Below are 22588 nucleotides of genomic sequence, written 5' to 3'. Positions count from 1 at the left end.
GGATTGAGCTTGAGCCTGTTTCTCCCCATCCAGACCCGTACGGCTTCCAAACACCGGGACAGCACTTCGATAGCTTCATTGGGGTGGCCCGGTGTGGAAAAGTACAGCTGGGTGTCATCAGCGTACAGCTGGTACCTCACACCGAAGCCACTGATGATCTCACCCAGCGGCTTCATATAGATGTTGAACAGAAGGGGCGAGAGAATCGATCCTTGCGGCACCCCACAAGTGAGGCGCCTCGGGGTCGACCTCTGCCCCCCTGTCAACACCGTCTGCGACCGGTCGGAGAGATAGGAGGAGAACCACCGATAAACGGTGCCTCCCACTCCCAATCCCTCCAACCGGCGCAGCAGGATACCATGGTCGATGGTATCGAAAGCCGCTGAGAGGTCTAATAGGACCAGGGCAGAGGAACAACCCCTATCCCTGGCCCTCCAGAGATCACCCACCAACGCGACCAAAGCCGTCTCAGTGCTGTAGCCGGGCCGGAAACCGGACTGGAACGGGTCTAGATAGGCAGTTTCATCCAGGTGCAGGGGAAACTGATATGCCACCATACTCTCTACAACCTTTGCCGCGAAGCGAAGGTTGGAGACCGGACGATAATTACCTAAAACAGCCGGGTCCAGGGAAGGCTTCTTGAGGAGGGGCCTCACCACCGCCTCTTTCAAGGCGGCCGGAAAGACTCCCTCCAACAAGGAGGCACTTGTAATCGCCTGGAGCCAGCCTCGTGTCACCTCCTGAGTGGCCAGCAGGAGGGGCACGGGTCCAGTAAACACGTGGTGGCATTCAACCTACCCAACAACCTGTCCATGTCCTCGGGAGCCACAGGGTCAAACTCATCCCAAACAATATCACCAAGACCGCCCTCAGACGCCCCATCTGAATCGCCGCAATTTTGGTCCAAACTGTCCCGAAGCTGAACGATTTTATCGTATAGATAACCGTTAAACTCCTCAGCACGTCCCTGCAACGGGTCATCCCGCTCCCCCTGGTGAAGGAGGGAACGGGTCACCCGAAACAGGGCGGCTGGGCGGTTATCTGCCGACGCAATGAGGGAGGAGGCGTAGCAACGCCTCGCTTCCCTCAGTGCCACTAGGTAGGTCCTAGTATAGGACCTAACTAGTGTCCAATCAGCCTCTGAACGGCTAGACCTCCAGGAGCTCTCTAGGTGTCTTCTCCGGCATTTCATCCCCCTCAGCTCCTCGGAGAACCAAGGAGCCGGTTGAGATCTGCGCCGGGTCAGAGGCTGCAGAGGCACGACACGGTCTAAAGCCCCAGCCGCAGCCCGTTCCCAGGCTGCGGCTAGTTCCTCTGCCGTGCCGTGAGCCAGACCCTTAGGAAGTGGCCCAAGCTCCGTCCGGAACCTCTCCGGGTCCATCAGGCGCCTGGGACGGAACCAACGTAGTGGTTCCGTCTCCCTGCGGTGTTGAGTAGCGGTCAGAAAGTCCAGGCGAAGGAGAGAGTGATCTGACCATGACAAAGGTTCTGTGACTACATCTCTCAAATCCAGATCCTTCAACCACTGACCAGAGATAAAAATAAGATCCAGTGTGCCTCCCCCGATGTGAGTGGGGCCATCCACTACTTGAGTCAGGTCCAAGGCCGTCATGGAAGCCATGAACTCCCGAGCCACTGTCGATGACGAGCCGGCAGATGGCAAGTTAAAGTCCCCCATGACTAAAAGTCTGGGGGTCTCCACTGCCACCCCGGCAAGCACCTCCAGGAGCTCGGGCAGGGCAGCTGTCACGCAGCAAGGAGCCAGGTACATGACCAGCAAGCCCATCTGACACCTATGACCCCATCTCACAAAGAGGGATTCACATCCGGCAATCTGAGGTACAGTGGTCTCCCTCGGCTCTAGACTCTCTTTAATAACAACCGCCACCCCCCCACCCCTACCCTGGGCCCTCGGCTGATGAAATGCACGGAAACCCGGTGGGCACATTTCGACCAGGGGCACGCCCCCTTCAGTGCCCAGCCAGGTCTCCGTAACGCCTATAAGATCCGCGGCGTCCCCCTGGATAAGATCATGTATTAGGGGGGCCTTATTGGCCACGGACCGGGCGTTGCACAACATAAGCCGTAGGCTCAGGCTCTGAGGGTCTTGACCATCCGAGGAACGGGAGAAGGGAGGGGGATCGGGGCGCACGATCGCCTGCAGACATCGAGCGCGCGCCCCCCCAAAACGATACGGTCCCCCCCTTCCGCCATATCTGCCCCTCCCACTTACCGTGCAAATGGAACCACCCTCACCAAAAGGAACGCAATCCCCCCCATAACCTCCGAACCCATTAAAGAACCGCCACGAGCACGCGCAAGGACTGGCTCCCCACCCGGCGGGCTACCCCCAACACCCGCCCTAACCCTCCCACCCCTTAAAAACATCCTATCTAAAAAAACCCAAAGGCTCTTTCTTTTCGCGTGCCATCTCTCTGGGTCCCAAAACCCGTCGTTGAGATAGGCCCTCGATAATGTAGAGGGCCATTTCTGCGAGGCGGAGGACCCTCGCAGATGATGGAGTTCAACCGAAGAATAGATCATAGCTCGAATCAGGCATAAATGGCGCAATATGTCTCTCAACCGCAGAAGATGGTAAAGCAGTCATATTTGGGTCGATGACATGAGACCCACAGATGGTAAAAAACATACGTGCGAGGGGAACCTTTACCTTTTATGCACATATTAAGGCATGTATTGATGATGTTATTTGAGTTCTGTTGACTTTTAGAAATATCTGCTCTACCCTGCTGCTTACACTTCCTCTACCTTTCCCCCCCCCCACTCCAGCTGGCAAATCAACTTTTTTGAAGAAACATTTAGTCTCAGTTGGATATGTATATGTCAACCAGGTAAGCAATGAGAGATTAAAACTCTTCTCACCGTACTTTACTTCTTCCTTCCTTTATATCCTGTCTTTATACCCCTCAGGACACCCTTGGTTCATGGAAGAAATGTGTGGCATTGTGTGAAACATCATTGCAAGCAGGAAAGAGTGTAGTAGTGGATAATACCAACCCAGAACTGGAATCGAGACGCAGGTAAGGTTCCTCCCTTCGGTTTAGTAGATAATGTGTAAGCTCCAAGCCCAAAGATGGGAAATAATCAGATAAGTTGAGAAATTAAAATGCTCCTCCCTTATATAGGTACACTGAATGTGCTAAGAAGGCCAGCGTTCCCTGTCGCTGCTTTCTTTTTACTGCCTCACTGGAACAAGCCAAGCATAACAACAGAGTAAGTACTTTGGATCATTGTTTCTCAATCTCAGTAATTTTAAGATGGGTGGACTTCAACTCCCACCGAGCCAGCTCAGTCTAGTGGTTGAGGCACCACCAGAAACCAGCAACCTACAAGTTCTAGTCCTCCTTTAAGTATAAAAGACAATTGGGTGATTTTGGGCCAGTTACTCTGTTTGAGTTCAACTTGCCACACAGAGTTGTTAAAAGGGAAAATAGGAAAAGGAAGGAGTATTAGACATGTTCACCATCTTTCATAATAATTCATCTTGAATTGTGAAAATAATAAAGGCAGAATTTCAAAAAGTCCGCCCGTTTTAAAGTTGTTGAGATTAAGGAACACTGCCTTATACCATGATATACCTTCTTCACTTGGAAAAGCAAATTTCTTTGAATTCAGTCCCCATCCCCACTCCCCATTTGAGGACTTGCAAACTTTCCTCTTATACTCCAACCAGGAATCTAAATTCTGGAATCATTGGCACAGGGCAATAGCAAGCTATGTATAAATTGTGAAATGCCAAAAATAGATGCCACTGTTCAGATTTGAAGAAGGTGCTTTAAGAGACACTCACAGATAGAGTGGGTGTGCCCAGCGCATCTTTTCCACATTGAATCTGAATAGTTTTACATGCCTGTAATTTTAATTTTTTTTTGCTATAAATCACATTTTTGCTTAAAGATGAATGTAGTGTTGGTAGCTTCTAGTTTCTTCTAGTACAAGTTTTCTGTCTTTGAAGGTGAAAGATCTGATTCTGGTGTCTTGACAAAACCCTTCCTAAAAATTCTTTATCCCATAAGCCAAATCAGTACCTGGGTTCTCTGTAAATAAGTGATATTCTGTTGTCCCTCTCTGTTGTGGCTCCCACCCCCGAACCTGGCCCCATGCCCGAAAGTGCCTTGGAGCCAGGCCTGCTGCCAGAAAGTGACTTGGAGCTGGGCCTGCTGCCAGAAAGTGACTTGGGACAGTGAGGGGGAAGGGCCATCAGGACTTACCTCCCTGGATCAGCTCCAGGAGCCAGAAACAGGCCAGGTGAAAGAGATAACGAGGCCTCTTTCCCCTGACTCTTCCCCACCCCCAGGCCACGCCTGCAGACCCAGCTGACAGCAATAAGGCTTGGCTGAATCCTAGGTTTTGTAGGCAGGAGAGAAGGGAGCAACAGAAGCAGGGGAGGGGCAGGCCTAGGAAGTGCTGAGTCATGGAGCCACACCCCACAGGATATAAAAGGCAGCAAGAGCTGGTGTGTCTCTTTGTATCAGGCAAATTCACTGATTGACTAGAGCTGAAGGTTGTGACTCACCAGCATCTTGGTGGCTAACGAGGGCTCTTGGCAGACGCTGGCTCTTTTGCTGCCAGAGGTGATAAGAGGTCGTTTGGACGAAGGCGAAGAGGACAGAACACTCTCTATATGTACAAGTAGTCCTTGATTTATAATATTCCAATAAAGGAGAATATTTGTAGCTCGGAGTTGACATGAGGAGTCCTTAGTACTCTCTGACATTGTTTTCTTGCAGACATTTCATTACCCAAACAAGGTAACATTAGAGTAGCACTAACTAGGTTACTAGGTAGCGTTAAAACTAGCACTGATGATATTACCTAGTTTGGGTAGTAAAACATCTGCAAGAAAACAAGCAAGCTCAGAGAACTTCAAGGACCCCTTATTTATAATATTTGTTCAGTGAGCAAAGTTACAATGGTGCTGAACAAATAGTGGTTACAACTAATTCTCAGAATTCTAGGCATTCCTGTGGTCATATGATTATGGGCACTTGTCCAACTGACTGGTACTGGAATATGCCAATCATTATCATGGAACCATGAAACTGGTCATCAGTTTCAGGCAGTGGTGAAATGCTACCGGTTTGCATCGGTTTGGGAGAACTGGTAGTGATAAAATCTACCGGTTCGGGCGAACCAGTAGTAAAAAAGAGCTACCGCTTAGGTATTTCCGACTATTAGCTGTGCCACACGATTTAAAATAGCTAGAAAGCAGGAAATCCTGCTTTCTAGTGAATCTAAATCATGCAGCACAGCTGATCCCCCCCCTTACTGTTCTTACTTTCCCAAGCCTCCTTTTTCCGCTGTTTGGTGTGTAATCTGCATGCATTCACGTACACTGCACGTGCTTGGTGCACACCGCATGGCCAGCGAACCAGTGACAAACCAGTTCAGATTTCACCACTGGTTTCAAGGTTCCATGATAATGAAAGTTGCCATTTGCAACTTTTTCTTCCGGCTTCCCCAAAAAAGTCTGAGGAAGATAGTTGGAAAGGTTACAGATTGCTTTGACCAAGTCTCCCCTAACTGCACAACCTATCTACGCTCACATTGCACTGGTCACTTGCACACCTCCACATACCCTTCCTTAGCTTCACTGCTTCCCATACCTTCCCCAATCCACGTAGTGCCCTTAAAAACTTGCTGTACTTCCTGCACACCCTAACCCAGCGTTTCTCAAATAGTGGGGCGCGCCCCCCAGGGGGGGCACGAGACTCCGTAAAGGGGGGCGCGTTTGACCTCGGCAAACAAGCTAAGCCCCGTGTTTATCCAGAGAACAACGGGAGCATCTGATTGGCTGTCCAAAATCCTTGTGACACGAGCCTGTCGGAGCCATCTTTAGTGTGGGAGCCAGTACATGTGACTGCGCATGCTCCTCCCTTTCAAGGAGAAAAACGCCTGAAAGAAAGTCGCGCGGGGGGGCGCGAAAAATGTTTTCTTCTTCCTAGGGGGGCATGACAAAATAATTGAGAAGCACTGCCCTAACCCTTGCTGTATCTCCCTTGCACCTTCTCCCAGCCTCGCCTTACCTCCCTTGTACGTCCCCTTACTCCCTCCTTGACCCTTGTCACATCTCCCTTGCACCCTCCCCCACCCAGCAGCAGCCACTTATCTGCCTACCTTACTTGACTTGCAGTTTCCCCACTGATTTGGGCTATGAGAAACCCTGGTTAACGGTGGCAACTGATATTACCATCACAAAACAATCTGATGGCATTTTTCAAGTGCATCATTTAGCAGTGGAAATTCTGGTCCCAGTTGCAATTGAAGTTGAGGACTACAGATAGCCCTCAACTTATAACTCTTCATTTAGCAACCATTTGAAGTTACATTACTGAAAAAAGTGACTTATGACCGTTTTTCACACTCACAACCATTCTAGCACCCCCATAGTCATGTAATCAGAATTTGGATGCATGGTAACTGGTCCATATTTATGAATGTTGCAGTATCCTGGGGTCACAGGTTCACGTTTTGCAACCTTCTGACAAGCAAAACATTCTTTTTCTTTTTTAGTTCCGAGAGATGACAGAGAAAGAACATGTGCCAGTCAACAACATTGTATTGAATACCTATAAGTAAGTTTCTGAAAATCTTAAGAGGGAGAACAGGAAAGGAAAATTATTCCTCATTGGGCATCTATTCTTCCCAGAATAGTTAAGTTACTTTCGATGGAGATTTAGAAGAATTAGCTAATACTTACTTCCAAAAGCTGAATTCAAAAAGCTAATTTTCAGTTTTCAAAGTGCTAAGTTATAAACAGTCTTGCCCTGCCAAATATAATCAACTCCTTTTCTTTACTTCTCTATAAAAAAATAAAATGTGCATATCTATAAGTTTCAAGTAGGTGAAACTGGAAAGTGTTGGGCAACAATTATTCAAGTAAGGCAGGGGTGTCAAACTGAAGGCCTGTGGGCTAGATCTGGCCCATTGGGTGCCGTTTTGGTTGGCAGGGTGCTGCAGGAGGCGTACACACACACACACACACACACACACACACACACTGGCCCACGGACAACTACAATGCTGATCCGGCCCTCGAATAAATCCAGTTAGACACCCCTGAACGAAGGTAATTCTAATGGGCCAATATACAGAATGCCAGAATCCATGCTCCCCATGATAATGAAATTTGGGGAAGTTGGAATCCCTTCAGTGTTATGCCTTTCAATTATACTTCCATGAACCTACAGGTTGTGTTGTGCAAGGAAAGATGGGAGAGACATACCCCCACTCTTTTCCCTGTGTCCCTCTGGTCTCTACGGCCAATCAGACATTGGCTGCTTTGCAAATGAGGCCGAAAATTGCATTCTCTTGAACAGTGATAGCTGGTGAGGAAAGACAAGGGAACAGCTTGGGTGCCTGTTAGAGAGATAGGATTTGCTAGGGGGAGGGGGAGTGTTGCCTTCGGAGCACTAGCTGTTGATAGGTAAGCCCCTTACTCCCTGGAAGGAGGGGGCCCTTTGGAACACCGTGGAATGGGAAGTGGAGGTGCTGTTTTCCTCACAGTTTGTGGCTCCCTTTGTTCCACCTCCCACCTGAAAGGATGGAGGAAGAAGAGGATGAAGAACTGGGCCTCCTGTGAAGGGAGGGGAAATGATGCAAACCTATATTACATCTGGAAAGAAGAATGACCTAATAGGTCATGGGGTTGTCACTATCGACTTTTTACTTTCCTCAGGCAGCTTTCTTAGGCACTTTCCATCTTGCAAAAATCCAATAGCATGGTTAAACAAAGCTCTGCAAAAATTCCCAACCCTGGGGATTACTTAATGATTATTTTTCTTTTTGACAGGAGTAAGTATGTGGAGCCATCCCTTGAGGAGGGTTTCTCTGAAATTCTCAAGATTAATTTTGTGCCTCAGTTTACAGACTCCAAATTAGAATCACTTTACCGACAGTTTTCAGAAGGATGAACCAGCAACATAATATTGAACATGGTTGTTTTATTGTCCTGCCTTTGCCAGAGAAGGCACACTTATGGAGTGCCTAAGTTCTCTCTGCTGGTCAAACTTTGTAATTGGCTGAAACTTTAAAAGGCAGAGACATTCCTATAATGACTTTTTTCCACAAGATATCTGAAATAAAATTTTGCAAGTCAAACTGCTTTTGTCATTTCTTGTAAATCTCTCCACTCACAATATGGGCTATTTTATAGGTTGGGGAAAAAAGGAAGAGAAAATGATAATACCAGCAACAGAATTGGTCCCTCATTGTATATAATAATTCTTTTATGAAAGTCAAAATGTTGTGTCGCAGAAAAAAAGCTTGCAGAATTTAACAGACTTAAATCTGTTTGAGGAAAGCACTATATTTACAGAACAACAAACAATGCTATAATGGATTTCCATTACAGCACAGTAAAGACCCGTAGGAAACAGTTACTGAAATAATAAAAATAGTGATTTTTGTTAGCCTCCCAATTCAAAGCAAGCAGAAATTCAGTAAATTCAGATTTATTTGTATAAAAACTAATAACATAAAGGAATATCAATTCACACTCCGGTCTGCTCTGGGTATTTAAACCTCATCATGATGTATCCATGGTCTCCCCTTCTGAAAAATAAAAAAACAAAACATCTTCAAGATGGAGAAACTCTAAGATAATTTGGGGGCAAGCAGGAGATCATCCTCAACAAATAAAAATGTTGTTTAAGAGGACCTGTTCTTAAAATTTCAACTCTATGAAGTTCTCACATAATCAAAGAATTCTTTTTACAAAATTATATTAAGAAGACTCCAGCAGTCGAGACCAATGATCAAGTAAAGGGCACTAGAATCAAAAGTGCCCATACTTATCATCTGCATCTTTTTTTTGTTTTTGTTTACATTTATACCCCGCCCTTCTCCGAAGACTCAGGGCAGCTTACAGTGTATAAGGCAATAGTCTCATTCTATTTGTATATTTTTACAAAGTCAACTTATTGCCCCCCCAACAATCTGGGTCCTCATTTTACCTACCTTATAAAGGATGGAAGGCTGAGTCAACCTTGGGCCGGGCTCGAACCTGCAGTAATTGCAGGCTACTGTGTTCTTAATAACAGGCTTTACCAGCGTGAGCTAAACCGGCCCTGGATCATTTTGTTCTATATTCCCATTTCATACTCTGTTTAGCAGCTTTCATACTTTCTGGCAGGCAAACCATAATAGGGTGGTCTTTTGCTATGGAAAAACTTAGTACATCCTCAATCATTCACATTACCACAAAAGAACAACAAACATAGGATGTGGAGTCCTAACCTTTGGTGGCCTGGCTGAAGTTAAAGAACTCAACTGTTTGCAATGAATTTGTATGCTTGCTTATTGGGTCTTAATTTCAATAGAATGCGTTCATATAACATATTGCCATAATGTACTTTTGATAGTTCATAATTTAGCAGGTTGCTTTTTTTAACCCAAACGTTCTAGTACAGTATATACAGTAAATGTTGCCATTAGGAAAAATGGTTGCTACAAGGGAAGATGATTTTGGGACTGGGAGAGTTCTGATTATTCTTCACTCATACTTTTACTCACTGAGTTCATTAAACATAAAAGCATCTTGATATTCTTTCATGTATTGAGTGGAGCGTGACTCATCCAGGAATAGGGAGTATACACGCTTGATGTCATCAACCTGAACTTCTGTGCCCTGAGGACATGAAAGGAAAGAGTCAATGTTCCTGGCGCACAGGTAGCAACCCATGAAAAGGACCCCCACTAACTGCACCATTAAAGTAGTAAAACTGTTCTGGTCATGACCACGCTCTCCACCATAAATATACCATAATTATTGTGAAGATATGGAATAACTGCCATACGTTAATGATGGCATGTACAATATTTGTGACGAGTAAGGAGAATCTGCAACTTGCACAAAACAGCCAAGAAAAGTTCCTTTCAAAAAATAAGTTTCCCCAGTGATGACTATGAAGAAGATATGTTATGAACAAGGGCTCCCAAAACAGCAATGTTTTCATGTTAAGTGGATGAAGCAATAACGCATCATAGTACTGGAAGGTGTAAGACAACAACCAACATAGGAACAACCAACATGGATGGATTTGTCAAACTTTATTGGGAAATATAAAATTCATGAGAATCTATGCTTCAGGAGCCATTGCAATCAAGAAGGTATCACAAACATTTTCCACACTGATGCTTTTGGCATTCAAACCTAGTTTATTCAGGTAAGATTTTCAATTTGGCAGGAATATAAAAAATGTGTGGAAAAGTGGAGATTATAGTTCAAGAAGTAATACAAATTTCCTTCTACATGTCTGAATCTCTGGGTGAAAGGAACAAGCCGGAATGAGTTTTTTGGACTCGGTATACAACCATCAAAACTTCAAGATTATAACTGCACTCCAAATTTTCAAATGTTCTTGTTTTATGACTCTCCGTTCTTATTAATAAACTTTTTTAATAAATAAAAAGTTTTTATTAACAAACTTTTAATCTTACCAACGTATTGGGGAATTTTTAAAGCTGTCCATAAACAGTGAACTAATTCTGTCAATAGTTCCTGATCCATTTATATATACATATTTTAACTGCAGAACAATATAATGTTCTTAGCAATCTAAAGACCTTAAGCAATAGCATGGTCCACTGTCCAGAAGACATTGAAACACCATACCAGGTCTGAGCTTACCTTTCTTTTGCGACAGACCAAGTTGGCTGCTGTGATGAGCTGGATGGCATACCGCAGGGAAGTCTCCAAACCAATGCGGGTTAGTACTGTGTAGGCATCTTCATTCATCTCAACATCTTCTTCTTCACACCTGAAAAAGAAGTCTGACTATAATTAGCATAAGAATTTTTCCATCTCAAGTGGAAAAATAAACTATTATTGTAGTTGGGAAGGGGGCAACTGTGATACAGGCAATATATTTCAGGGCAGAAGCTGATACAATGCGCTCCTCACCGGATTTTCAATATTTGCTTGGTCTCCTTATCACTATATGGAGAGGTTGAAATAATCAGCATACGATCCAGCAGGTCAATAGGAATACCATGGGGGCTTTGATAGTTGGTGCCACGAATCCTGCATTGCAAGGAAAAGAAATTGATGAGGGGGTCCACAGGACTAACCCTAAGCCAATAGAAAGAAGAGCATGTAGATCTAATGCTAAGAGGTTATCTTTGGACAATAGGTTTTCCTTCTGCACCTTTAATGAATATAAATAAATCTTCAGCATTTGCTAATACATTCACCTTTGTTTGATATTATCCCATTAAAAGTCACTACTTGAGAACAATAGTTTCTGTGCAATCTTAGCTGACTTTACTAAAAACATCCATCATATCTGATACTTTATAACAGCTCTCCACTCAACAATGCACTATGATCACATGTAATTTTTCTTTCAACTGTATCCTGGTCTATCAATATCTCATTTGTCTTCTTTCACTGCACAGAGCAAATCTCATTGCAGCTCAATTTTAATCTCATTGAAAGGGAGTAATGATCCATATAGGCATTACAATCATTTCAGAGTCCTAATGAGCCAATCAACCTCTTGAGAAAGGCAATCAATTATGCAGGGGAAAGAACAGGACTGCTGCCTAGACTAGTGTCCACAGAATCTTGGTACTATAGAAGCTGGTTTTTAATGCATTTGTCCATAATGAAATATTTTAGCTACTCACTGAATCACCTGATACCAACCTGGTTATGCCACGATTGGTGGCCATGATGAGGACAGGTGCCATGTCACTCTCTAGGGCTCGATTAAGAAAGGAGAAACACTCAATATCCAGCATATGGACTTCATCAATGAAGAGAACCTATAGAATAGGAAGAAAGGAAATATTAGATGGGAGGAGGTTTACCCTTGCAGAACTTTTAAGTCAGAGATAACATACAAGTAGTCTTCACTTAATCTTCCTAAGTAGGACTGGCAACTCCACTGCTAAATTAAGTGGTCACTAAGTTGGAAATTACATGATCGTCACTGTGCTTTCTGGCTGAAAGACAAAAGGATATTCGCCCCTTTGGCTTTGTTTGCCTACTAACCACTCCTCTGCCCTTCTAACTGCTCAAAAGACTTATTACCTTTCTTAATGTGTAAACAGTTTAGTCTCTTGATATCCCTTCCTCTCTAATCTTTCTGTTCTGCAGGTGGAGAGCAAGTGATTTCTGTAAATAATTTTTCCTTTTCCCTTACTTGCTGCTGATGCAATTGCACTGTTTTTAATGTGTACAAGAATAAATGGCTTACTCTCTTGAAATCCCTTCTTTTCCAATCTCTATGCTCTACAAGTTAATGGGGAAAAAACCCCACAGGTCAAGCACAATGTGTACTGACTGTAATCATGATCAAGTGACTGAGGAATACTATAAAGTCATAAATTGGCTGTAAATTTATTTTTTCAGCATCATCAAAAGTTTGGTTGCTGAATAAATGGTTGGTAAGGACTACAAAATGAGGGAGATAGCCTGGAGATTTAATCTACATTCTAATATGTACAACTCACCCCAGGGATCACCTCAGCTTTGCCTTCTTCTCGCCATTCTGCTACCTTTGCATTGATCTGCTCCCGAACCTCTGACTTTATTTCTCCTGTGTCACCTGGAAATATAGGATGAGAAATGAGAGGAAACGAATCACTGTTACCCATACTTTTCATCTCTATATATAGATGGAATCTAAAAATACCTCATGTTATTTAAGAGTGGAAAGGAGAGAATATATAAGAATCATTTATCCTTTCTTATCTTACTTCTTTTCTTACTAAAATGTATTAAGATTATTAATATAATAATGTTAAAAAGCAATTTTTTAGAAATGCAAAATTATCCCCCCCACCCCTAAAAGCCAGTTTTTGTTTTATGGCTTGGTAGATATTTTCTCAATTAATAAGGGTTCAATGATTATAATTTCTGAAAATACTACCCAAAATTTTTGGGTAAATAAAAGAAAAAGAGTAAATGGTGAAGATCATACATTTCCCATATATCTAACTTATCAGATATAATTTCAATACTTGTTAAAATACACAACAAAATACCATTGTATCTGAGTTATCTAACACTTACTGTTATTACCATTACATAAAATATCACAATCCTTAGGTATCTTATATCCTCTGCACAAAAAAGTGCCAAAAACATATTTTTTACATTTTTAAAATAATAAATGTTCTATGAATTCCATAGGCTTAAAGTTAGAAGACTTGTAAGCTATGGAAGTTTTTGTCCCAGTCATTCTATTCAAACTTTACATTATACTGAAATGCTATTATTTGTGTTGGACTATAGGACATAAAAATTATAAAGGAATTGCTGTTCTGAATTAAACCTACTGATAATTTTTTGCCAATCATATAGCTATAGGGAATTACAATTTCTACAATTTCAAGCCACCATAAAATAATGGGCTTTGTGGTCTAACTGGTATAAATAAGGAAAACTACATTAAGACACTTAAGAGAATATGTCTCTATGTATCCTATAGATATGTATATGGTATTTTATAGTATCTTAGCATCTTGAATCCAATGTAATAACTACGACCTCTTCCTTGACTGAAAATACCAAACACAGGGAGTTTGATAGTCTCCATTTTCTCCCACTCCATTTTCCTACCAGAAAAGAGCGCCAGAAATCCTTGGGTGCGGCTATTGATGACATCAATTTCATGTAGTGAGACTGTATGCACGACTTCCTTGCGCTTTTGCAGTTCTCCATCAGGGCACTGCACAAACTTTGTCTAAATCAGACAGATGTAGTTAAACTTGAATCCTCTCTAACTTATTGCTTCCCAGCCCAGCCCTGTAATTCTGAGCTCAGACAGAAAGTATCTGAAAAACTGACACTTATAAAGCTCTTATAGCATCCAACTAGACCCAACACTATCTACTCTCCTAAAACTAGGATGGATGTCTTTCTGATTCCTGCTTCCCAGGATTATCAGGGCCTAAATTGGAGACCTGCCTTCAAAGGAAACCCTCCATATCTTGGCCACAGTCTATAGTGCCTGTAAAAGCTGTCCATCTCAGATCACAATCCCTGTCTCCCACTCCCCATAGTAAATCCTGAGTCTCTTTGTAGCCTCCCACAAATTTACCTTCTGCCCCATAGCAATACCTGAGAGCCCATTGCATCATAATCCCGGGCCCGTGTGAAGGAACGTCCTAGTTTGGTAATCTTTCCTGTGGCTTTGTCTATAGTAATGACATCCCTGTAGAAACAGACAGAAGTAACTTTGGATTGGGCCTGCCATTCAACATCGAATGTAAGAATCTCATGAAGAAACTCAATGTCTCCCATGACTTCAGAAGTACCAACTAATTTATCTTTTCTACTCACAACTGAAAGAAGAATGAAGAAAAAAAATTTTAAGCATGAACTTATTTTCTGTTCCCCATCTGTTATCCTTTTTGCTTTAACACATACATGCTTCTCATTCTATGATCTCCATTAACCACAATGATAGCACTGATAAATCATCCCAATGTCTGCTGGAGAACTAGACACCGGATAGTTAAAAACACAGGACCAGAAAGACTGACATTCAAGTCTGTACTTGACCATACAATTTTCACAAAGTGACTCTCTAGAAACCAGATAAATAAAAAATTTCAAGTCTTTGCCACTGCCTATCTAGTACAAGCCCTTGATTTTCATCTTGTCTATTGCTGTCTCTTTCAACTCTTTCCCCTTCTTTGCTCAGAACTCACCCAGCTTGCACTTTCTCCTTTGTCAGTGACTCTATCATCTTCGTGCCCAAATCATAGATCGTCTCCATCTCTGTAGTTTTCAAGGTCAACTTCCCAACTTTGGCACCCTGCAATAGGAAGGGAGCAATCAACATTCTCCAGTTATCATGACCTTAACAAAGATGCTTCTATAGACTGTTTAACCAGTACTGGGCAATTGGAGACAGACAACTTCATTTTCCCCATATTATTCTATTCTAACATCAACTCACAGATCCAGTTGCTGGACGATCTATTTGAATCTCCACAACTTCACCTTCAATTATCTCCGTTTCTTCCCTGTAAAAAAGCATTAAAATGGTAATTGGAAAAAGAAAGAGGTCATATGGTAGCATGTCTCATTACATTACTTTTGCATAAAAAATGGAAATATAATTTCAAAGTCAATCAAGAAATCTTTTTATTCCTTTGTTTCTACTTTCCATTTAAACAGCTAAAGCTATAACTCTAGTTACAGCTAATTCAGAGTAATTGCATAGTAATTGCCAAAATGTCATTGAAAGCAAGACAAAAAAATATTGCAGCTAACAAGCTAAAATCAGTGTATAAGCATTACATAGATATAAATAGTAAGAAGTCTGGCTGTTGATTTCCTCATGTTGTTTAACTCTCTGGCCTTGAGAAATATCCTTTCTGTTAGAACAGTAGACCCTAATCATTCCTCAAAGAATACAAATTCGTGGCAACTTCTTACTTGATGCGGACACCAATGGAACGCCGAAAGGCCTGAGTTAGTGCCTCAGTTTTGCTCATCTCCAAAGAGAAGATTTCACTTCCAGAAATCGCTGTAAAAGGAGTATCAAGACCCAGTGCCTGGGCCATGCCTGGAAGAGAGACAATAGCATGGTTACTACATAAAGAGAATGCAGCCAGAATTATTCAAGAAAAGAGATTCAGAATGAGGAATCTTCATGTTGATAGACCCATTATCATTCAAGATATCAGCAACTCATTGCTGGTTTCCAGAATTTCCCCTTACCCATGGCAATGGCTGTTTTTCCTGTGCCTGGCTGGCCGGCAATCAAGACAGCTCGACCAGCAATTTTGCCTTCTTTTATCATCTCCAAAATCACCCCAGCAGCTCTACGAGCAGCCAATTGTCCTACCATGCCCTGGGATACCTAAAAGAAAAGAGGAAAAAAGGAGGAAAATGGACAAGTGGGGGATATTTCCTTTATTTCAATCCTCACAAAGCATATTTCTCACATTTGCACTCCCATACTTAATCTCTCCTAAATGCAGTTTAACACTATTCAAATATTGCATGTAATGGGTTATAGGTTTAACCCTATATTGATTGCATTTTAGATTGCAAAATTATAATCAGGAACTTTATCTGTCCTGCTTATTTTCTATGACAGTAGGAGATAGTTAAGATGAATAATTTCTTAGAAAACATTCAAGTAGTAAATTGTTGTGAGTTTACTTACATTATACTTGTAAATAAGAATGACCAGAGAAAAACTAATCCAGAGCTGACCAGTCTTTATCTTGAAAGGAAAAAATACCCCTCCCACTTCCTTTTGAGTGTGTGGGTGTGTAGGTGTGCATATTGATAGTTTTGACTTATGATCAGTTACTCAGTGACCATTTGAAGTTATGATTGACCTCCTAAAAGATAATTACAACTCAGATTCAAAGTTATGACACCAAGCTCCCCTATCCCCTGGCAGCCATGGGAAGGTATAATACAATTATCTGAAGAACTTACTTTTTTCTTAATTGAATAAACATTTATATATGGTCCACATATTTTTATTCTTTAAAAGTTAAGATTATTTATTTATAATGAAATTCATTTATTTGAAAAACAGATCAGCACAGATAAAGCCAATTAACTGAATAATTTGGCTAATGAATAATTTTTCTTCTTTGCAGTTTAAATTTAAACACTAAATTTCTCTCAATTATTGCACCAATTATTCTACTCTCTCACTTGAACAAACTGCTTCTTCTCCCAACTTCAATCAATCCAAAAACTTTCTGAAAATTATTTTCTCAAGTACCTGTCTGGGTTCCAAGGTATCATCCAAGCCAAGTCCTCGAATGTGGGAATGGGCTCCTGTGCACATGAAACAGAAAGATTATTTGAAAAGAGGTTGGTGACATTGTATATTGGAAGCAGACAATTTTCTGGAGGCTTTATTTAATATTCTTTGTGGGAGGGCAATTTCCACAGGTAATGATGCAAAGTTGTTGAAGCAACTTCAAGTAGGTAGGTGGAGAGAGTTTTGGAAGTTTTTTTTTTGAAGTCTTTCTTTTAAAAAAAATTGGAGGAAGGCAATGTCTGCAGTTGATAAGTTATGCCTACTTAAAGATTTATCCAAAATGTTTCATTTTCCTTACTCAAAATAAAGGTGATAATTTCTTGTCAGTTTTATTTGGAAGTCACAAATAAAAGAATTTGTCCTGAGACTCAGCATTGACTGCCTTGCTATATACCAAGAGAATCAAAATTACAAAGCCATCTAAGTCTACAATAGCTTTTGATTTGGCAGTCATTTCCATACAGACAGTAGCACATTGATTTGATAGATTTGTTATGTAATTATTGATTTAATAATGAACTATCCCATAGTAATAAAATTGAAAATTGTTCTAGGAACAGGCAACAATGAAAACATACCAATACGCTCAATCCGGGTAACATCACGAATTTCAGGAACTTTTGTAGCCTGAGAAAAGAGAGATGATGATGAGGTTACTCAGATACCAAAACTTTTCTGTCCTAAATCTCAAATAAGTAACACATTTTGGTCTGAATTTTGAGCTAAATAGACATAGAAAAGATCACTATATCTCTTTCAAAACAGGAATCTCATTTGGAAACACCTCATATAAATGATATATACTGTTACTGTGTGGCATCCAAACACAAGGTGAGTTATAGTACTCCCAAAAGTGTTTTTAAGAATGTAAACAATCAGCTGTTTGCAGGAACTCTTCTGAGTTCTGGTTCTGGCTTCTGCTGCATGGGTATTGTATACATGCATCATGCTTTATATTATTGTATATAAAGAAGTTTCTTATATAAATGAATCCTGCTGAATTATTTACTTGTGTGCTGGTTGGATTGCTGCAAACTCTAACAAATTGGAACATGGAGAGAACGGAGGAAAAAAGAAATATCAGCAAAGAGATAGAAAAGATAAGTTGAAGCAGTATTGTACTGTGAGTGAGGTCAGATGCAAAATTGAAGAATACAGTACAGTAGCTATATGAATGATAGCATACATTTGTATAAATGTTATAGTTGTATGAATGCACATATGGGTAGTCCTTGGGTTTTGATGGCAATTGGGACTGGAATTGCTGTTGCTAAGCAATGTGGTTGTGTGTGACATCATGTGACTGCATTGCTCGGTACACCTCCTAACTCCAAGATACACAAAATCACTAAGCAGAAAGAGGTATGTGTTCTAGGTAAGGAATGTGAGCGGGAAGGCTGAGGAAGGGCCATGCAGTCTGCACAAAAATCACAAGAGGCAGGGGAAGGCCACCACAGGTTCTGTTTGAGTTGTAAGAGGCCAAAGGATGACCAGGAGAGGCTGTACAAAGGCAGAGAAGTGCTGTGAGAGGGAGAAAAAGAGAGAAATGATTTCCTACTTTTCCTGCTGCTTCCCCACTGAGTGTATTTGTGGAAAACTGACAGGGTAGATAGCAAATGCTGATCATATGACTGCAGATTCCTGCAAGGTTCCTGCCATAAGCTGGCACACAGATGCTTGGAGTGTGATCACAGGGGTACTTCAATGGCCAGAACTTTGAGAACTGATCTACATTAATTTTTTTTCAGCAAAATCATAACTTTAAATGGTCACTGAATGAAAGAACACAAACTGAAGACTTTGTGAACATGAGAGCCAGAACATGTGCTTAGATTCAAAATGCGATTTGGCAAACTACATGATATCCCACCCACCCACCTGACATTTTTTGACTACTGGCAGCTGCTTGGACAAGCCACTGCAGTTTCCTTGGCAAGATTATAAAAGTGGTTTGCCATTGCCTCCTTCCTTGGCTGAAAGAAAGAGACTGTTAAAGAATATCCAGCTGATTTTATATATAAACACAAAACTAAAACTTATAGACCTCCAATGCCTAGTCATGTGTCTTAATTGTTACATCAAACTGGCAAAATAGTATATAACATTCCAATTTCTCCCATGAAATTTTCAGATCGTGCATCTGGTGTTTAATAGGATCCATAATTGCTGGAGCAACCAGAATTCTCACATATCCATCAAACAACTGTTTTGGATGTTGCTGGGGGGCACTTTCCCATTCTGATAATGGAGAAGTAGAAATCCTAATCAGAATCATTGGGAGACTGTCTCAACTCCCTCCTAGCAGCCCTGGTATAATTGACTCAGACAAGGAGATAAGAGAAAAGTTATGAGAATGTGCAGTAGATATATAGTCTAGAACAGTATTTCTCAAGCTTGATGACTTTAAGATGAGTGGATTTTCAGAATTCCGCAGCCAGTATGCATATGAGGGGATTCTAGGAGTTGAAAAGCAATAGTTACATCCACACATGCTTAAACAAGTAACTGAATTAATGTATCTTCGGAATCTATACATTATACCATTGTTAAATTGCTAAAGTATATTAGGATAACTTTAGCCAAGCTACACATCTTGTGCAAAGACTATTGCTAAGTCTCAACAATCTGATTTAACATTTTGTAAACTCAAAATGAAATCAGATCATCACAAGTCACCGCACCGCTAAAAATCTTGCTGTATATATTTCAGAAATCCCAACCTAGTTTACAAAGTTTAAAGGACAAACTGGCAAGTAGTGAAACACAACTAGGTAAACTCCTCGGGGTTAAAGTTATACATAAATGCAATTCACACGGTATGGAAATGTATCCCAGTCCCCAAAATGCTGTCTTCCCAACGAGCCGAACTACTGTTCCCACTTCTGTCACGTGGACCGGCAGCGAATGACGGGAGCTGTAATCCAATGCATCTGAAGTGGAGCAGGCAGGAGAAGCCCAGCATTTTCTAGAAGGGAGCGAGCGAGCGAACGGGGAGGAGCACTGATGCATCCCACGGGGGTTACTACGGCCTCGATCCCCCATCAGATGCTAAATGACGACCAGGGACCGGAGTGCACTCGCGTGGGGGGAAGAGGATTAGGCGAGTCTCTTCCAAGAACGAAAACGAGGCTGTTGCTCACCGCGGCCGTTGCCATGCTGCTATTCCTGCAACCCTCCTCTCGCGCCGTTTCTAAGCTCCAGCCCGCTCCGCCTTCTCCAAGCCACTGGAGGCCGGGAGCAAAAGCCGGAAACAGGAAGTACCTCAGGTGAATTTGTACTTGAGCCTCTATGATCACTTTGGTCTTTCCGTGTTATTTTTTTTCGCCACCGCTCTAGCTCGTTTCTCTATGGAACTGCGCAGAAACGCCTTTATTCGTCCTTTGCGGGCACGATATGAGTTCGACCTGCCTCCTGCTCGTCCTCCGTGCCAGTTTCAATAATGTTGCTCTAACTGTGTCTGTGATCTGTTTGTACTGAAAATAATTGGAATAATAATCTTGCGTAGTTTTTTATTTGTTGTGACAAATAAATAAATAAAATAAATAAATAAATAATCAGTCAAATAAATATACATTTATATTCAAAGATCTCCCGAGTTTTAAATAATTAGATCAGTTTAACTTTTCTTCTGCAATGTTTTGTTTGTTTGTTTATTTGTCAAACACGTACAAGATAGTAGGTATGAATACTATGAATACTATGAATATTATTAATAGTATTATTATTAATATTATTATTAATAGTATGAATAGTAGGTATGAAAAACTTGATTGCAGAAAATATGACTTCTGCAACAGAGTTGTTAATGCTTGGAACTCATTACCTGACTCCATAGTCTCTACTCAAAATCCCAAAATCTTCAACCAAAAACTGTCTACTATTGACCTCACCCCATTCCTAAGAGGACTATAAGGGGCGTGCATAAGAGCACAAAAGTACCTACCGTTCCTGTCCAATTGTTCCCTTCATTATATCAATTTAATATAGCTGATGCATATTCTTTACTTATATATATATATATATTCTTCATGATATGTTTTTTTTACTTATGACAATGTTTGTGTATACTGTTGTGACAATGAAATAAAAAAAATATGAACATGGACATGAACGAGGGAAATTAATACAATAAATGGGGTCAGTAGGACAGGGATGGTAGGCACACTGGTATGCTTATGCACGCTCCCTTTACACCCCTCTTAGGAATGGGGTGAGGTCCACAGTAGCCATGAAGTTTGAGGATGTAACAACGGAGTTGGGTAGAGCATTCCAGGCATTGACTGTTGCTGAAGTCACATTTTCTGCAATCGGGTTGAGTGATTTACCTTGAGTTTGTATCAATTATTTGCCCATTTATTATTGAGGTTGAAGCTGAAGAAGTCTTTGACAGGTAAGATGTAGAAGACAATTTTGTGTACTATGCTTAGATCAGACCGCAGGGGGTGCAGTTCCAGATTGCCCAAGCCCAAAAATTCAAGCCCAGTGGCAAAAGGGATTCTATTGTGAGTAGAGGAGTGGAGTACTCTTCTCGTGAAATACCTCTGAAACCGCTCAATCATATTAATTTCTGATATACAGTGTGGATTCCAACAGGCAAGCTGTATTCAAGAATTGGTTTGGCAAAGGTTTTGTATGCCCTAGTTAGCAATACAACATACCTGAGATGAAGCTTCGCAAAATTAGATTAACAATTCTTAATGCCTTTTTGGTAATGCTGTTACAGTGAGCTCTGGGGCTTAGATCATTTGAGATGAGTACTCCTAAATCATTGACAGAATGAGGGTTGTCTATGAGGTCATTTCTGCCCAACTTGTAGTTGCTGTTCTGATTTTTATTGCCGATGTGTAGGCTAAGAGCATTTATTAATTGAGATTTGGAATGGCCAAATGTACGACTATTCTGACACATGGTTAAGGTTGCTTTGAAGAGCAGCAGCATTGTCAGTGGTGTTAAATAATTTTATGTCATAGCCAAGACACAGGTGCTTTTAATATGATCACATAGGTAGTTGATGTGAAGCAGAAAGAGTATGGGTCCTAGAACGCTGCCTTGGGGGACACCGCAGTTAACTGGTACTGGATTTAATAGGGCCCTCCCTATTTTGACTACTTGTTGCCTGTTTGACAGGGATGGACAGCTATCCATTTGTTCAGTGATCTGGAAATGGTAAGAACTTAGTTTTAACAGTAGTTTGTCGTGCACCACTGAATCAAAGGCTTTGCAGAAGTCTATGTAAATTGTGTCTATTGCTTTATCCTGGTCAAGATGTGTGGTCCAAATGTTTCTGCAGTGTAGGAGTTGCAGATTACAGGATGAATTTTTCCTGAAACCAAACTGCTTGTTAGAAAGCAGGTTGTTTGTCTCTTAAGTGGAGGGTGATGGATCGTTTATAATTGATTCCATGACTTTACAGATGATGCAACACAATGAGATTGGTCTGTAATTTTTTACTAAACTAGGCTCCCCCTTTTTAAAGATAGATATGACTGTGGCTTAGATCGGGCAAGGAGCTGGTTCTGAGACACCTCATAGATTGTGCATAGAGGCTCAGCTATGGCAATGGCAAGCTTTTTTAAGAAGTAGGCACATAATCCATCAGGGCCAAGAGAAAGAGATGGCTTTAGGTTACCTAGTGCTGTTTCAACGTTATCTACCATAAAATCAATATGTAGTAAATCGTTACAATTAGTTATGGTAAGACTAGGAAATGTGGGACAGTAGCCATTGCTGTCAACAAAGACTGAACTGTAGAACATATTGAAGAGGTTAGCCTCAACAGATTCACTGTCACAGTCTTCCCCATTAGGCCCTTTTAGGGG

General features: G+C 41.5%; 2 protein-coding genes across 8 annotated transcripts in view; one reads left to right on the top strand and one right to left on the bottom strand.

Annotated features, from left to right (window-relative positions):
• The window catches only part of PNKP (polynucleotide kinase 3'-phosphatase), a 34634-nt gene extending 26513 nt beyond the window's left edge, over window positions 1-8121 (top strand). For all 7 annotated transcript variants that reach the window (XM_058183043.1, XM_058183045.1, XM_058183040.1 and 4 more), the window contains exons 13-17: window positions 2791-2852; window positions 2932-3041; window positions 3147-3234; window positions 6535-6596; window positions 7814-8121. In XM_058183043.1, coding sequence (XP_058039026.1) covers window positions 2791-2852; window positions 2932-3041; window positions 3147-3234; window positions 6535-6596; window positions 7814-7934 — 443 coding nt within the window. In that variant the 3' untranslated portion in view covers window positions 7935-8121. The remainder of the gene's footprint in view (window positions 1-2790; window positions 2853-2931; window positions 3042-3146; window positions 3235-6534; window positions 6597-7813) is intronic.
• A 319-nt stretch (window positions 8122-8440) lies between these two features.
• On the bottom strand, window positions 8441-20019 carry RUVBL2 (RuvB like AAA ATPase 2). Its single transcript, XM_058183047.1, has 15 exons — window positions 19910-20019; window positions 17348-17396; window positions 16728-16783; window positions 15701-15842; window positions 15416-15545; window positions 14934-15000; window positions 14683-14789; window positions 14090-14183; window positions 13589-13712; window positions 12478-12572; window positions 11669-11787; window positions 10925-11044; window positions 10652-10781; window positions 9535-9649; window positions 8441-8574 (listed from the first exon to the last, which is right to left on the bottom strand). The coding sequence occupies exons 1-15, from the start codon at window positions 19922-19924 to the stop codon at window positions 8549-8551; spliced, it is 1389 nt and encodes a 462-aa protein (XP_058039030.1). The 5' UTR covers window positions 19925-20019; the 3' UTR covers window positions 8441-8548.
• Window positions 20020-22588: the final 2569 nt, after the last annotated feature.

Source organism: Ahaetulla prasina, chromosome 4 (genome assembly GCF_028640845.1).
Source record: "Ahaetulla prasina isolate Xishuangbanna chromosome 4, ASM2864084v1, whole genome shotgun sequence".
In the NCBI taxonomy this organism is placed as follows: domain Eukaryota; kingdom Metazoa; phylum Chordata; class Lepidosauria; order Squamata; family Colubridae; genus Ahaetulla; species Ahaetulla prasina.
Note: the sequence above shows the minus strand (reverse complement) of the source record. Positions and strands in the feature narration are given on the sequence as shown.

Bases quoted from the DNA above. Each gene is read 5' to 3' on its own strand.
- RUVBL2 (XM_058183047.1), bottom strand. The intron at 15,001-15,415 runs GTAAGAAGTTGC...GCTTTTTTACAG, and splicing joins TCCATTGGTGTCCGCATCAA to GGAAGAAACGGAGATAATTG. The intron at 12,573-13,588 runs GTAGGAAAATGG...CTATATTTCCAG, and splicing joins ATTTCTGGCGCTCTTTTCTG to GTGACACAGGAGAAATAAAG.